This window comes from Lipotes vexillifer, unplaced genomic scaffold (genome assembly GCF_000442215.2).
Source record: "Lipotes vexillifer unplaced genomic scaffold, Lipotes_vexillifer_v1.1 scaffold921, whole genome shotgun sequence".
Lineage (NCBI taxonomy): Eukaryota > Metazoa > Chordata > Mammalia > Artiodactyla > Lipotidae > Lipotes > Lipotes vexillifer.
Window position 1 is genome coordinate 566,059 of NW_006787800.1, and position 17,780 is coordinate 583,838.

General features: G+C 34.7%; 1 protein-coding gene across 1 annotated transcript in view; it reads right to left on the minus strand.

Annotated features, from left to right (window-relative positions):
* Positions 1-252: 252 nt before the first annotated feature.
* The window catches only part of TINAG (tubulointerstitial nephritis antigen), a 95,344-nt gene continuing 77,816 nt past the window's right edge, over positions 253-17,780 (minus strand). The window contains exons 10-11 of the mRNA XM_007460797.1: positions 16,030-16,075; positions 253-887 (exon numbers count right to left, since the gene is read on the minus strand). Of these exons, the coding sequence (XP_007460859.1) occupies positions 753-887; positions 16,030-16,075 (181 nt within the window). The 3' untranslated portion in view covers positions 253-752. The remainder of the gene's footprint in view (positions 888-16,029; positions 16,076-17,780) is intronic.

Here is a 17,780-nt window from a genome sequence, read left to right on the forward strand (position 1 = left end):
ATACAGTTTTGCAGCTCATTTTAATAGACTTTACACAAAGGGCACTGGCTTCCAAAAATAGGAGTATGTGTGTATATCAGGACGGTATTTGCATCGTCAGCATCAGCCCCTAAGTCTTTTCGTTACTTATCATCCCCACCTCACAAGCCATTACACAGTAAGGTAGAGTAGTTCTTTCCTGTGAGAGTGAGTCACCTTCTGAGTTCAAATTGCGAGTTCAGCTTAGACAAATGAAAAGAACCAAAATGTGAACTTATTGAGGGAAACAATCTATTTCCATCTCTTTCTGGCAAAACATAAGCAAGGTCTGAATTAAGAAGGCATTATTGGGTTGAAAAAAATCGTAACAATGGTAAATTGGTGTTTTCGGTGCTTTTTGTCAGTTCTCATTGGTCAAAGAGAGAGAAACCAGATCACATCTACAAACAAATGCTGTGAATGTTTTAAAACAAGTGACATCACACTGTTAAATGATAAAAGTCAAAAAGAACATTGTCAGGAGAGGGAAATAAAGACTACCAGTGAACTCGAAAGGTATTTGAAGCCACTCTTCATGCTCTGTTAGTGTTTTTACATACTCGGTAATATAAAGGAAGCAGGAGCTTAGAGCCTAGGGTGAAACAAGAAAACAAGCACGTTATACTAACAAGGTGAAAAGACAGAGATTCCACTGTCACAGAGAACGTCACGTTGCTTAATTTCAACTTAAAGGGTGACTTGAATGCCTGGCCTTATGGAAATTCAGTGCTTTGTTATGGTTCATCTGAACTTGTCAGTTGGCCCCAAGCTGCGATAATCAACTTTTCAATGTCAGACTCATTTACTCCTCGAAGAATCCTGAAATAGCCATTCTCTCCCCAGGACTTTCCCCAGGAATTGGCAGCAATCTGCAGAAAAAAAAAAAAAAAAAGAATAATACTTGGATATTTTTTAATCCAACCTGTAAAGTTACAGGGGACTCTTATGTAGCTTTATATGCTTTTGACTTATTATAGATTGTGATTATTAAGAACCTATACATTTTGAAAAGAAGAACAAAACAATTATATTATTCACTAATTACATTAATATGCATATATACTCATGTTCATGATAACCAGAATTGATGAATTCCCCCAGAGTACAATAATAACATGTGAGACTTTGAAATGCCACATCAGAAAATGACACACGCTGCAGTTACAGAGTGTCCATTATGTGACTGGCCCTGTGCTAAGCATGGGAGGAACCATGATAAAAAATATCCTGTGTTCAGGGAGCTTATGGTCTAATGAAGGATGGTCAACGTAAGGCAAGTACTAAGGTAGATATATGCACATGGAGAGGCATCTCACTTATCTGAATGGTTCAGGGAAGTTGTCATGAAGTACCACATGTGATGCATATTAAAGCCTAGGAATAAATTAACCAGATTTAAAAAATGGAGGAAGGGAGATTCAGGTAAACAGTAAAAACATAAATATCAAAGCATGAAGCAGCATGAAGCAGAGAAATGAAGCAATAAAATTTTTATCATTAGATCATAAAACAGAAGCAGGTTGGTAGTTTATGAGGCTAGAAGGGGAGGAGAGGAAATTCATGCTGAGAAAATAATGGTGAAAATGATGACAAGTTGTTGAGTTACTCCCAGCAGGAGTGCAGGTGGACAAATTTATATTTTGATTACATTATTCTGTATGAACTGAGATGGATGAATTTAAAAGGGTAGGAAAAAAACCCCACAGGGATGTAAACAGCTCTTTGCAGGAAACCGTCCTCAGCAGGAAACCCCTTTTCTTGTCACTTTAGCAAAGCTATATTTTAACTAAACTTAAACAGTCCACCCACATGCTCTGCTCATCTCTGACCCAAGCACAGTTTTCAAATCTTTTGATCACACACTACCTTGCCTAGTCTGTTGGTTCTTCCCATAGATCAAAGAAGTAGAAATGAAGAATAAATAACTAACAGATGACCAGATCTCTTCCCTAGCTTCCCCTTCAGTGATCTCCAGAACAAACTGTGTGAACAAGACAGCAACTAAAGAAAGATCACAAAAGTGGACAAGCCTGCAGGCAGTAGGAGATGGCAAGGACTCTGACCCCCTATCCCAATGATTAACTGAGATTACTTCCCTTTTTCCCTTTAAAACTTTCATGGCCAAGAAGAATCTTTGGAGTTGGTTTTTGGGGGACACAAGTCTGCCTTCTCCCCAGATTTCTGACTTTCTGATTAAAAGCAATTTTCCCTTCCACCTTTATTTCTGGACTCTCAGTTCTGTTGCATTAATCTATTTGTCTGTTTTTATGCCAGTATCATACTGTATCACTATAAATTTATAGTATAACGTGAAATCAGGAAATGTGATACTCCTTGCTTTGTTTTTCTTTCAAAGGACTGCTTTGGCTACTTGGGGTCTTTTTTGTTTCCATATAAATTTTAGAATTTTTTTTTCAATTTCTGTAAAAAATGCCATTGGAATCTTGATAGGGATTGCATTGAAGATATAGATGCTTTCTGTAGTATTGAAATTTTAACAATATTAATTCTTCCCCTTCATGAACACAGGATACCTTTTCATTTATTTGTGACATTTTTGATATCTTTCATCAATGTCTTATAGTTTTCAGAGTAGAGATCTTTCACCTCCTTGTTTAAGTTTATTCCAAAGTTTTCTTCTTTTTTTTTTGATGCTATTGTACATGGGATTGTTTGTTTTCTTTATTTCTTTTTCAGATAATCTGTTGCTAGTGTCTAAAAAGGCTACTGATTTTTGTATGTTAGTTTTGTTATCCTGTAATTTTACTGAATTAATTGATTTTATCTAACAACTTTTGGGTGAAGTCTTTAGGATTTTCCAAACATGTATACCTTGGAGATTTTGCAGGTTCAGTTCCAGAGCACTGCAATAAAATGAATAGCACAATAAAGTGAGAAACATAAATTTTTTGGTTTCCCAGTGCATATAAAAGTTATGTTTACACTATACTGTAGGCTTTTAAGTGTACAATAACATTACATCTAAAAAAAATGTGCATACTTTAATTAAGAATACTTTATTGTTAAAAAATGCTAACCATCATCTGATTATTTAGCAAGTTGAAATATTTTTGCTGGTAGAAGGTTTAAAATATTGCAAGAATTACCAAAATGTGACACAGAGACACAAAGTGAGCAAATGCTTTTGGAAAAATGGTGCTAATAGACTGCTCAATATGGCCTATTGCCACAGATCTTCAATTTCTACAACAAAACAAAACAAAACAAAACAAAATTTGTAAAGTGCAATAAAGTGAAGTGCAATGAAACATGGTATGCCTATATAAACTGCAAATAGAGACAGTTTTACTTCTTCCTTTCCAATTCTGATGGTTTTTATTTCTTTTTCTTGCCAGATGATTCTGGAAAGGACTTCCAGTACTATGTTGAATAGGAGTGATGAGAATGGGCACCATTGTCTTATTTCTCATCTTAGAGGAAAAGCTTTCAAATTTTTACCATTAAGTATAATGTTATCTGTGAGGTACATTCCTTCTATACTTGTTAAGAGTTTTTATCATTAACAAATGTAGAATTTTGTCAGATGCTTTTTCTTAATCTATTAAAATTACTATATAATTTTTTCTTTCATTCTATTAATGTGATGTTTCACATTGATTGGTTCATGTGTGTTGAACCATCCTTGCATACCAGGTATAAATCACATGTGATCATGGTGAATGATTCTTTTAATGTGCTGCTAAATCAAATTTGCTGGCAATAAAATGATGTCTTTTTTTTTGGTACGCGGGCCTCTCACTTTTGGGGCCTCTCCCGTTGCGGAGCACAGGCTCCAGACGGGCAGGCTCAGTGGCCATGGCTCATGGGCCCAGCCGCTCCGTGGCATGTGGGATCTTCCCGGACCAGGGCACGAACCCACGTCCGCTGCATCGGCAGGCAGACTCTCAAACACTGCACCACCAGGGAAGCCTTAAAATGCTGTCTTAATTACTGTAGATTTATATAGTCTTGAAACCTGGTAGTGTACATCCTCCAACTTTGTTCTTCTTTACTGTGACTATCTTGGGTACTCTAGGTCTTGTGTATCTCCATTTAAAGTTTAGAATCATCTTTTCAGTATAATCCTCTCTCCCCCTCCAAAAAAAAAAAAAAAAAATCTCTGCTGGGACATAGATTAGGATGTTACTAAATTAATAACTCAATTTGGGAAAGTTAATCTAGAGACTTGCAGGTCATCAATATGGTATAATTCTCCTTCTAGCTAGATCTTCTTTAATTTCTCCTAACACTAAAAATATTGCACATTTTTCATTGACATATTCCCTAGGTTTTTATTTATTTATTTATTTATTTTTGGCTGCATTGGGTCTTCATTGCTGTGCATGGGCTTTTCTCTAGTTGCATCATGTGGGGGCTACTCTTCGTTGTGGTGCACAGGCTTCTCATTGCGGTGGCTTCTCTTCTTGCGGAGCATGGGCTCTAGGCACATGGGCTTCAGTAGTTGTGGCATGCGGGCTCAGTAGTTGTGGCTCGTGGGCTCTAGAGTGCAAGCTCAGTAGTTGTGGTGCACGGGCTTAGTTGCTCCACGGCATGTGGAATCTTCCCAGACCAGGGCTCAAACCCATGTCCCCTGCATTGGCAGGTGGATTCTCAAGCACTACACCACCAGGGAAGTACTTCCCTAGGTTTTCAACTAGTTACATCATTTTTTTTTTTTTGTATTAGACTTTAATTGGGCAAAAAGGTTATTTTATTCACAACGGTTACATTAATAAAAGGCTTTAAGCTGAAATTAGTCATTAAACCTAAGTCACTTGTATTTTCAAAAAACCAAGAAACAAATATAGACCAAAAATAATTACTTTCTCTTCAAAATATTTATAAAACTGGAAAGACTATCATACATAGAAAATTCTAATACTTCAAAGTAAAGCTATGTTTTCCCTGGAAACTTGCTAACTTTTTCCTCAAAGATGTAGCAGGAGTGCAGTATAGCAGAAACTGGACAGAGGACGGTCGCAGCTTATGCCCCTAACTAGATATTTCCTATACTTTGTCTTAGCCATCCAATTTTTGGTACTGTGCTACAGCAGCCCTAGCAAACTGATACACTTCTGTATTCCCTAGGGTTCATTTTTGATGTTGCCTACTAAATATCCCAGTAATATTCTTTAAAAAGAATAACTCAGTATAACTCTTTAAAAAGCCAGACCAAGACCTAGAGACTCTGTTCAGCTTATCTCCTCCCAGCTTATCTCCTCCTCTCTATTAAATTAAACCTTCATTTAATAGAGACAACACTTAACTTTCCTTTCAGAAATAGTTCTGTAATTTGTTCTCAGTTTTTCAAAAATAAAAAATATATTGTTGAGGGACTTCCCTGGCAGTCCAGTGGTTAAGACGCTGCACTTCCACTGCAGGGGGCACGGCTTCAATCTCTGGTCGGGCAACTAATATCCCATGTGCTGCACAGTGCAGCCAAAAAAAAAAAAAAAAAATCTGGGAGCTAAAAGAGCTAAGCAAAGTCCCGGAAGGCAAGAGGGAGAGGTAATATGAAAGAGAGGTTGAGAGACATAGAGGATAATACGAGAAGGACAATCACCTATTTAATAGAAACGTCCAAAAGTAAAGGAAGGAAAGATGGTATATTCAGCTATAATAACTGAGACCTTTATAGTAGTCATCAATACTGTGAATCCTCAGAATTGGAACACAAAAAGCCCCAATTCTTACACAAAATTTAACACTACAGATACTACAGCAATATAATCAGAATTATTTTGGTAATGTCAGGTCTACTTTAAGATCAGAAATTTCCTGGAAAGTAATATCTCTCTCTCCTGGAATTTTAATTTCTGTAAGTAAAGACAGCAAGGTGTTTCTCTCACTGCTATAGATATAAGTAGAAGTTGAACTAGATGCAATACATGTAAGAAAAGGCAATAAGTTCATTATGAATTACAGTAATTATGACCCTTAGTAAAATGACATATCCCATCCAAAGAATTTCACACAAATATGAGTCTAAAATATATCCTAATTTTCAGGGACTGGCAATCAAATCTGCTATTTTATGATCCAATATGAATTATAAAATACTTTCACCAGTAAGGTTGGATTAAACAAATTTTCTTTTTAGCACTTCACTCTGATTCTCCCTTGTTGCTTCTAAAACTATGATTGTTTTTATGTTTTATTTATTTATTTATTTATTATTAGTCATCCATTTTACACACTTCAGTGTATACATGTCAGTCCCAATCTCCCAATCCATCACACCCCCACCCCCACCCCACACCGCTTTCCCCTCATGGTGTCCACACGTTTGTTCTCTACATCTGTGTCTCAATTTCTGCTCTGTAAGCCACTTCATCTGTACCATTTTCTACGTTCCACATATATGTGTTAATATAAGATATTTATTTTTCTCTTTCTGACTTACTTCACGCTGTATGACGGTCTCTAGATGCAACCACATCTATACAAATGACCCAGTTTTGTTCCTTTTTAAGGCAGAGTAATATTCCATTGTATATATGTACCACATCTTCTTTATCCATTCATCTGTCGATGAGCATTTAGGTTGCTTCCATGACCTGGCTATTGTAAATAGTGCTACAATGAACATTGGGGTGCATGTGTTATTTTGAACTATGGTTTTCTCTGGGTGCTGGGTCATATGGTAATTCTATTTTTAGTTTTTTAAGGAATCTCCATACTGTTCTCCATAGTGGCTGTATCAATTTACATTCCCACCAACAGTGCAAGAGGGTTCCCTTTTCTCCACACCCTCTCCAGCATTTGTTGTTTGTAGATTTTCTGATGATGTCCATTCTAACTGGTGTGAGGTGATACCTCATTGTAATTTTGATTTGCATTTCTCTAATAATTAGTGATGTTGAGCAGCTTTTCATGTGCTTCTTGGTCATCTGAATGTCTTCTTTGGAGAAATGTCTATTTAGCTCTTCTGCCCATTTTTGGATTGGGCTGTTTGTTTTTTTCATATTGAGCTGCATGTGCTGTTTATATATTTTGGGTATTAATCCTTTGTCCGTTGATTCATTTGCAAATATTTTCTCCCATTCTGAGGGTTGCCTTTTGGTCTTGTTTATGGTTTCCTTTACTGTGCAAAATCTTTGACGTTTCATTAGGTCTCATTTGTTTATTTTTGTTTTTATTTCCATTGCTCTAGGAGGTGGATCAAAAAATATCTTGCTGTGATTTATGTCAAACAGTATACTTCTTATGTTTTCTGCTAAGAGTTTTACAGTGCCCGGTCTTACATCTAGGTTTCTAATCCATTTTTAGTTTATTTTTGTGTATTGTTTTAGGGACTGTTCTAATTTCATTCTTTCACATGTAGCTCTCCAGTTTTCCCAGCACCACTTAGTGAAGAGACTGTTTTTTCTCCATTGTATAACCTTGCCTCCTTTGTAATAGATTAGTTGACCATAGGTGTGTGGGTTTATCTCTGGACTTTCTATCCTGTTCCATTGATCTATATTTCTGTTTTTGTGCCAGTACCATATTGTCTTGATTACTGTAGCATTGTAGTATAGTCTGAAGTCAGGGACTCTGATTCCTCCAACTCCATTTTTTTCCCTCAATACTGCTTTGGCTATTTGGGGTCTTTTGTGTCTCCATACAAATTTGAAGATTTTTTGTTCTAATTCTGTAAAAATTGCCACTGGTAATTTGATGGGGATTGCATTGAATCTGTAGATTGCTTTGGGTAGTATAGTCATTTTCATGATATTGATTCTTCCAACGCAAGAACATGGTATATCTCTCCATCTGTTTGTATCATCTTTAATTTCTTTCATCAGTGTCTTATACTTTTCTGCATACAGGTCTTTTGTCTCCCCAGGTAGGTTTATTCCTAGGTATTTTATTCTTTCTGTTGCAATAGTAAATGGGAGTGTTTCCTTAATTTCTCTTTTAGAGTTTTCATCATTAATGTATAGGATTGCAAGAGATTTCTGTGCATCAATTTTGTATCCTGCAACTTTACCAAATTCATTGATTAGCTGTAGCAGTTTTCTAGTGGTATCTTTAGGATCCTCTATGTATAGTATCATGTCATCTGCAAATAGTGACAGTTTTACTTCTTCTTTTCCAATTTGTATTTTTTATTTCTTCTTCTTCTCTGATTGCCATGGCTAGGACTTCCAAAACTATGTTGAATAACAGCGATGAGGCTGGACATTCTTGCCTTGTTTGTGATCTTAGAGGAAATGTTTTCAGTTTTTCACCATTGAGAATGATGTTTGCTGTGGGTTTGTCATATATGGCCTTTATTATGTTGAAGGAGTTTCCCTCTATGCCCACTTTCTAGAGAGTTTTTATCATAAGTTGGTGTTGAATTTTGTCAAAAGCTTTTTCTGCATCTATTGAGATGATCATATGGTTTTTATTCTTCAATTTGTTCATATGGTGTATCACATTGATTGATTTGTGTATATTAAAGAATTCTTGCATCTCTGGGATAAATCTCACTTGATCATGGTGTACGATCCTTTTAATGTGTTGTTGGAGTCTGTTTGCTAGTATTTTTTTGAGGATTTTTGCATCTATATTCATCAGTGACATTGGTCTGTAATTATCTGTTTTTATAGTATCTTTGTCTGGTTTTGGTATCAGGGTGATGGTGGCCTCATAGAATGAGTTTGGGAGTTTTCCTTCTGCAGTTTTTTGGAAGGGTTTGAGAAAGATGGGTGTTAGCTCTTCTCTGAATGTTTAATAGAATTCACCTGTGAAGCCATCTTGTCCTAGACTTTTTTTGTTGGAAGATTTTTAATCACAGTTTCAGTTTCATTACTCGTGGTGGGTCTGTTCATATTTTCTATTTCTTCCTGGTTCAGTCTTGGAAAGTTATATCTTTCTAAGAATTTGTCAATTTCTTCCAGGTTGTCCATTTTATTGGCATAGAGTTGCTTGTAGTAGTCTCTTAGGATGCTTTGTATTTCTGCAGTGTCTGTTGTAACTTCTCTTTTTTGTTTCTAATTTTATTGATTTCAGTCCTCCCCCTCTTTTTCTTGATGAGTCTGCCTAATAATGGTTTATCAATTTTGTTTATCTTCTCAAAGAATCAGCTTTTAGTTTTATTGATTGTTGCTATTGTTTTCTTTGTTTCTATTTCATTTGTTTCTGCTCTGATCTTTATGATTTCTTTCCTTCTGCTAACTTTGCATTCTGTTTGTTCTTCTTTCTCTAGTTCCTTTAGGTGTAATGTTAGATTGTTTATTTGAGATTTTTCTTGTTTCTTGAGGCAGGCTTGTATAGCTATAAGCTTCCCTCTTAGAACTGCTTTTGCTGCATCCCATAGGTTTTGGATTGCTGTGTTTTCATTGTCATTTGCCTCTAGGTATTTTTTGATTTCCTCTTTGATTTCTTCAGTGATCTCTTGGCTATTTAGTAACGAATTGTTTAGCCTCCATGTGTTTGAGTTTTTTACGTTTTTTTCCCCTGTAATTGATTTCTAATCTCATAGCATTGTTGTCAGAAAAGATGCTTGATATGATTTCAGTTTTCTTCAATTTATTGAGGCTTGACTTGTGACGCAAGATATGATCTATCCTGTAGAATGTTCTGTGTGCACTTGAGAAGAAAGTGTAACCTACTGTTTTTGGATGGAATGTCCTATAAATATCAATTAAATCCATCTGGTCTATTGTGTCATTTAAAGCTTGTGTTTCCTTATTAATTGTCTGGATAATCTGTCCATTGGTGTAAGTTAGGTGTTAAATTCCCCCACTATTATTGTGTTTTGTCCATTTCCTCTTTTAGAGCTGTTAGCAGTTGCCTTATGTATTGAGGTGTTCCTATGTTGGGTGCATATATATTTATAATTTTTATATCTTCTTCTTGGATTGCTCCCTTGATCATTACATAGTGTCCTTTCTTGTCTCTTGTACCATTCTTTATTTTAAAGTTTATTTTATCTGATATGAGTATTTCTACTCCAGCTTTCTTTTGATTTCCATTTGCATGGAATATCTTTTTCCATCCCCACACCTTCAGTCTGTATGTGTCCTTAGGTCTGAAGTGGGCCTCTTGTAGACTGCATATATATAGGTCTTGTTTTTGTATCCATTCAGCGAGTCTGTGTCTTTTGGTTGGAGAACTTAATCCATTTACATTTATGGTAATTTTCCATATGTATGTTCCAATTCCCATTTTCTTAATTGTTTTGGGTTTGTTTTTGTAAGTCTTTTTCTTCTCTTGTGTTTCCCACTTAGATAAGTTCCTTTAGCATTTGCTGAAGAGCTGGTTTGGTGGTGCTGAATTCTCTTAGCTTTTGCTTGTCTGTAAAGCTTTTGATTTCTCCATGAAATCTGAATGAGATCCTTGCCGGGTCGAGTAATCTTGGTTGTAGGTTCTTCCCTTTCATCACTTTAAATATGTCATGCCACTCCCTTCTGGCTTGTAGAGTTTCTGCTGAGAAATCAGCTGTTAACCTTATGGGAGTTCCTTTGTATGTTATTTGTCATTTTTCCCTTGCTTCTTTCAATAATTTTTCTTTGCCTTTAATTTTAGTCCATTTGATTACTATGTGTCTCAGCATGTTCCTCCTTGGGTTTATCCTGTATGGAACTCACTGCACTTCCTGGACTTGGGTGGCTATTTCCTTTCCCATGTTAGGGAAATTTTCAACTATAATCTCTTCAAATATTTTCTCAGGTCCTTTCTCTCTCTCTTCTCCTTCTGGGACCCCTGTAATGCGAATGTTGTTATGTTTAGTGTTGTCCCAGAGGTCCTTAGGCTGTCTTCATTTCTTTTCATTCTTTTTCTTTATTCTGTTCCACAGCAGTGAATTCCACCATTCTGTCTTCCAGGTCACTTACCTGTTCTTCTGCCTCAGTTATTCTGCTATTGATTCCTTCTAGTGTATTTTTCATTTCAGTTATTTTATTGTTCATCTCTGTTTGTTTGTTCTTTAATTCTTCTAGGTCCTTGTTAAACATTTCTTGCATCTTCTTGATCTTTGCCTCTATTCTTTTTCTGAGGTCCTGGGTCATCTTCACTATCATTATTCTGAATTCTTTTTCTGAAACATTTAGTTGTTTCTATGGGGTTTTATCTTGTTCCTTCATCTGGCACATAGCCCTTTGCCTTTACATCTTTTCTATCTTTATGTGAATGTGGTTTTTGTTCCACAGGCTGCAGGATTGTAGTTCTTCTTGCTTCTGCTGTCTGCCCTCTGGTGGATGAGGCTATCTAAGCGGCTTGTAGAAGTTTCTTGATGGGAGGGACTGGTCTAGTTACATCATTTTAAGTTATGTTTATTTTTAATTTCCCATTGTTTCTTGTTACTATATAGAACTATAATTTATTTCTTATATTTTTCTAATATCAAGAAAGCTTGTTAAATATGCTTACTGTTTCTAATATTTTATTTCTATATATATTTTTTGATTTTCCATATTCATAATCATGTCATCTGCAAATAACATCAGTTATATTTCTTTCTACACCCCCCTTTATTTTTTGTTTGTTTGTTTGTTTTACTGCATTAGGTGGAATCTTCAGTAAAATTTTGATAAAAATGTTGACAATGAATGTTTTATTTTTCAGTGATAAGGGAAAAACATTCAGTATTTTACCATTATTTATGATGTTAGCTGTAGGGTTTTTGTGGATAAAGTTTATAAGGTGAAGATAGGTAGGTTCTACTCCTAATTTTCTGAGGTTTTAGATCATAAATGACTTCTTTGGTCAGCAGAATTCTAAAATGACCCCCAAATTCCTCCTCCCGGGTGTAGTTTCCCCATATAATCCTTTCCATTTGAGTGTGGGAAGGACCTGAGAATATAATGGGATATCACTTGTGATTAGGTTATGTTATCTCATGAAGTTGAACAGATTTTGAAGATGTGATTCAAATTCCCAATCAACTAACTGTGAGTTAATTAAAAGGGAGATTATTCTGCCTATGTGAGCCCTGTAGAAGAGAGTCTAGAAATCAGAAATTGTTTTTTCCTAATGATCTTGAAGTCACCATGTTTGGAAAGGATTTATGAGAGTACCTATGAGGGGGCAAGTGGCAAAAAAACTGTTATTATTGCATCTTCTATACAAATTAAGATAATCATGTTTATTTTTCCATCTTTAGTCTGGCATGTGAGAAACTATATTCATTGCTTTTACATGTAAAAACAACTTTGCACTCCTGCGATAAACCTCACTTGATCATAGTATATTGTCCTTTTAATATATTTTACAGATGTGATATTTTGTGTAGAATTTTGTGTTCATAAGAGATATTGCCCAGTAGTTTTCATTTCTTGTGTAGTCCCTGTCAAGTTTTGGTATTGGTGTTATGCTTGTTCATGAAGTGTTTTGGGAACTGTTTTTTCTCTATTTCCTAAAAGATATTGACATAAAGTTGATTTCATTTGTTCTTTAAATGTTCGGAAGAATTTACCAGTGAAGCAATTAGAGACTGGTGTTTTCTGTAAGAGTTTCTTTTTAATACAGAATCAGATTTTCAAATAGTATTATAACTAGACTTTTCTATTTTCACCTTGTGTGAGTTTTGATGTTTTGCTTTTCAAGGAGTTTATTCATTTCATCTATATTTTCAAATATATTGGCATAATGCTTGCATAGCATCTTATATTACCTACTTAATATCTATTGAAACTGAAGAAAGTCCTCGTTTTTCATTTATATGTTAAATTTTTTTCTCTCTTGGTTTCTTTATGATTCTTCCTAGGAATTTAATCTTTTCAAAGAATCATATCTTTGCCCTCTTGATATTCTCTATTGTATGTCCATTTTTTTTCATTGATTTCTGCCCTTCTCCTTTTCATTCCCTTCATTCTATTTTTTGGAGGTCTGTGTTCTTTATCTAGCTTACTGGATTACTATTTTCAACTTTTCCTTTTTTAATATATGCACTGATTTTAACCTTTCTTTTTTTCAAATACATGCATCTTCTATTGCATTAAGTACTGCTTTAGCTAAGTAACACAAGTTTTGACATAGCATACTCTGTAAAATTTCAATCCTTTCAGTTTGTTGAACTTACCTTATGACCCAGCATATGGTCAACTTTGGCAACTATTCCATATGCACTAAAAGAATGTATATTCATTAATAGTTGTATCTAGTATTCTATGCATTTTAATTACATAAAGCTAGCTAATAGTTTTTTTTTAATCTTCTATATCTTTACCTATATTTTAGCTGCTTACTCTATGAAATAATAAGTGGGATGTGTTGAAATATACAACAAAATTGTGGATTTGTCTTTCTCTTTTCTTCTGTAACTTTTGCTTTATATTTTTGATGCTGTGTTATCTTAGCTTTCGTTTGAATGAAAATGTTTCTGATTTGCCTTCTCTGAAGAAAGTTGCCACTGGATATAAAATTCTAGTTTCTCTTACTTAGAGTTTATTGAGCTTCTGAATTTAGGTTGGTGTCTTTCTATTTTGGAAAACTTTTGGTCATCAGTTCTTCAAATATTGGTTCTGCTTCATTCTCTCTCTCATCCTTCTGAGAATACAGTTACATGTATGTTAAAACATTTGATTGTGTCTCACCCAACTCTTCCCAGTGTTCTGGATTTTTCATTATATTTTCCTCTGTGTACTGCAAGTTGGATATATTTTATTGCATTTATTTAAGATATCTAATTCTGCCTGCTATTTAACCCATACATTGAGTTCTTAATTTCAGACATTGCACTCACACCTACAATAATTCTTTTCTTTTTGTGTATTGAAATCATTTGTTGAAATTCTCTATCTTTTCATTCATATTTAAAAAACTTTTTTACAATGGTTATTACATCTATTGCTTCTATTGATAGTTTTTTCCCTTGGTTATTGGTCACATTTTTCTGCTACACGTCTCAAAATGTTTAAATGCATGCTGAATACTTTGCCATAATAATTACAGTTGTCCCTTGGCATTGGTGGGAGATTGGTTCCAGGGGACCCCTCTCTCACTGCACCAAAATCCACAGATGCTCAAGTCTGCCAACTAAAAGCTGACACCTGACATCTGCCTCTACAAGGATAAAGTCATTAGCCACTTCAGTCTCTGAGCTTCAACACACCTGAAAGGAGATCAGGGTGGAGATCAGGAATGAGGCACACTGTGCTCTGGGAAAAACTGGCAGAACAGGCCTTCCGATAATTAGATATTTTCAGAAGAAGATTTTATGAGTCCAAATTCTTGCATCTTCTCACATATAGAAAAGCACTAAAATCCTGAATGGAGACATCTGCTCCTTGTGACTAGCAGTAACCTTCATGAAACTAGCACCAACCTTCTGCAAAAATGTGTGCTTGATTACATGTATTCCCCCATCACTAAAATCATATATATACAGATCTCTTCCCTATCTCTTCTGAGCAGTTCTTCAGAGCTATCTGAGATGCTGTCTCCTGAGCTATAGTCCCTATTTTGCCCCAAATAAAACTTAACTCACAACCCTCACATTGTGCAATTTTTTTAGTTGACAAGTCCCTTATTTAAAATGGCATAATATTTGCATGTAACCTACACACATCCTCTCTATGCTTTAAACCATCTCCGGGTTACTTATAATACCTAATGCAATGTAAATGTTATGTAAATAGTTGTAAATGCAATGTAAGTGATATGTAAATAGTTGCTCGTGTACAGCAAATACAAGTTTTGCCTTTTGGAACTTTCTGGAATTTTAAAAATGTTTTTGATCCACAGTTGGTTGAATCTGTGGATGCAGAACCCTCAGATATGGAGGGCGGACTACATAGAGATTGACACTGAGATTATTTTCCAAAGAAGGTTAGTCTTTTCTTCTCCTAGAGAGATAAGGTAAGGGACTAATCCCCTCAATTTAGTAAAGAACTGGGTAGGATTAGGGCTAGAGAAAAGTTTTGGTTAAACTTAATTGCACCTGGTTTCAAATATTTCAAGGCTGTACCTACCAGGTGTGTGTTTCAGGCTCTTTTCAGGCTTCTTCTACCCCGGGTTTGGCAATGCTGTAGATTATTTCACTCTGCCATCCCCCCACCCTTAACTACTCACATTATTCTGCATTCAGAAATATTCCAGGAGGCTCAAATAGTATATTCTCTTTCACATACCATAAATATTAACTATTGAACACTAATTTTATTGACTATCTCAAGCTATTTTAATAAGGAAAATGATATTTAAGAAAGCTCAGTTCAAATACAAAGAAACATCATTCTACTCAAAAGCATAACACCTCCATATGTCAACAAGACAAATACAAGTGGTGACCACATACTTGGGTGATTGATTTTTGTGAGTGCCTTGTGGAGAAATCTAATTAACAAGAGTCACTTGAGTGAGCACATGCCCTAATATTTAGTGTTTTATAAGTTATAATATGCCCTGTAATGCATACATTCAAGTTCAAATTTTATGATGAATATCATTACCTAAACTTTATTTATGGGGGAAAAAGGGTATAAAATATAAGGACCTGGGATAATTTTCTTTATTGTAATCAACTGAATATTTGAGATAATACATTCCAATCTTCTTCAAACTTTCTTACATATAACTTTCTATTATTTTTTTAGATTAGATATTAGCTTTTTCTCAGTAAAGAATCATGTGTATGTTATAGTTGGCAAAAACAAAAACAAACCTATATATATATATATATATATATATATATATATATGTATGTATGTATGTATATGTATATTTGATACTAACATTACAAAAGCATCACCCATAGCAAAAATAATTTAAGAATACAAAGTTGATTGACACATATGAGAGAACTCTAATCATTTCTTTATTTTTAATATAGGTGATAATAGAACAAAAGTTATTCTGTTGATTCTCATTTTGAAAAATAATACTGATTCATCTGTTACAATTTGAAATAAGAGGAGTTGTAAAATGTTACTATAATATAAATGATTATAATGGATTTTCTGTTGGAGAAAATACCAGTATTACAAATTATATTACAGTGACTTAGGATATGACTAAATAATACAAAGCTGGGAATACAGACACAGATGATTCTAAAATATTCACTTCACAGTAGAAATTTAATTGGAAAGCATTACATACCCAAAATTTTTCTTTCTGCCCCTTTGCTCCTCTCAGTGTGCCCCATCTAAAAATAACAATAAAAAATATTGACATGGTTAAAAATGTTTGAGTTGCATCTTGATAAAATTCAAATTATTATCAGAATTATATCTTTTCTTTTCTCTTTGCCTCACTGTGTTTTATTATGGAACTGTCATCATTGCCTACAGAAATGTACATGTATCATTTTCTTTTTAACCAAAACTTCATTGACTTCTTCAGAATATACTCATCTATGTCCAAATGGCTTGAAATCAAACTCTTTGACCAAAGGATATAAGTCTTAGGGCAGCTGGGATGCAGGGGTTTTAAAGTACTTAAAGATGCCTCCCTTCTTCATATCTCACCTTCTGAAACTCTGCTAAAAATCTCCAAGACTACTGATAAAAAACATAATGTAAATAAAGATAACTGTTGTAGAAAAGAGCATTTATATAAAAATATTCATATGCATATATTATTCTAGAAAATGGTTGTATGCCTAATGTGGCATTTCTATACATACATGTACATATGGAAATCAAATTCTATATTCTCAGTACTGAGCCATTCTCAATGTAGCAGGTAACAATTCATAAAATATACAGGTCTACAATACCTCATTTCTTTTCTCTTGACTAAACCCAGTGACATAGATGTTACAAACATGTTCTATTTACTAATGAGATATCAAGACCTGTCCAAGATCACAGAATGTTGTTGAACCAGCATTCCAAATTTCATGTTCTTAACATGCCATATTGCTTCTCTTGTAAATATACAGTCCCCAACTACAGTGTGTCCTGAATGACATCAGTTTTATGTGGAGAAAGTATATTGACCACCACTTTCATGCACTTTGGTGGATTATGAGAAAATAATCCTGCCCACATCAATTCATTCCTAATACCCCAAATCTCAACGTGAGAATGGTATGCCATTGTATAAAAGAACATTCTGGAAGAGGTACAAATTTGTTGTTCAAATATTTTCAACATGTTCATTTGCCAGAAAGCTGTTTTTCATAGGGTATAAAATAGAATGATGGCACCACAGCATAGAAGTATTGCTTAAAGATGACAGGTTTATTGTAAGGATCTGGGGGCATTCAAGAGAGTAGGAAATAATGCATTTGGATCCTTTGGTATGAGAGTGAGGGAAGAAAAAAGTGATTTGGGAAATAGGAAAACACTAAAGAACAATTTTTCTTTAGTTTGTTCCTGAAGGAGACTAGGACTGGTAATTGCACTGATTGCCATGTCTTTTTTAGTTATCTATGCACAGAGCAGTGGACTGAAACACTTTAGGGTTTCAAATATTCTAGCTGCTTTAGCATATAAATTCAAACTGGTTCAGTTTTCAAAATCATTTTTCAGTTTTGTAATTGTACCTACCTCCTTGTAACTTTTCTAAAAAACTATCACCATTGAAAAAATTTACCAGTCATACTATGTGCCCCCCAATCTTCTAAGGTCATTACGTACTTCAAGCAGTGATCATATCTGAAACCTTGAGTTGCTCATTTTTTACTCATGGCTTTTATGACAATTTCAGGAAGCCTGTACCACTCAAGCAAACTTCCTTTCAGGCAGTCTGAACACTAGTTACTTTAGCTATTTACATGAAATACAAAATATCAATACAAGATTAAATCAGAAAATTTAGGGAATCGTATGACTCCAAAACAATACAGGCAGGAGAGAATCCCCGTATCTGAGATACCACCAGACATGGTGAGAAGTTGAGATCCG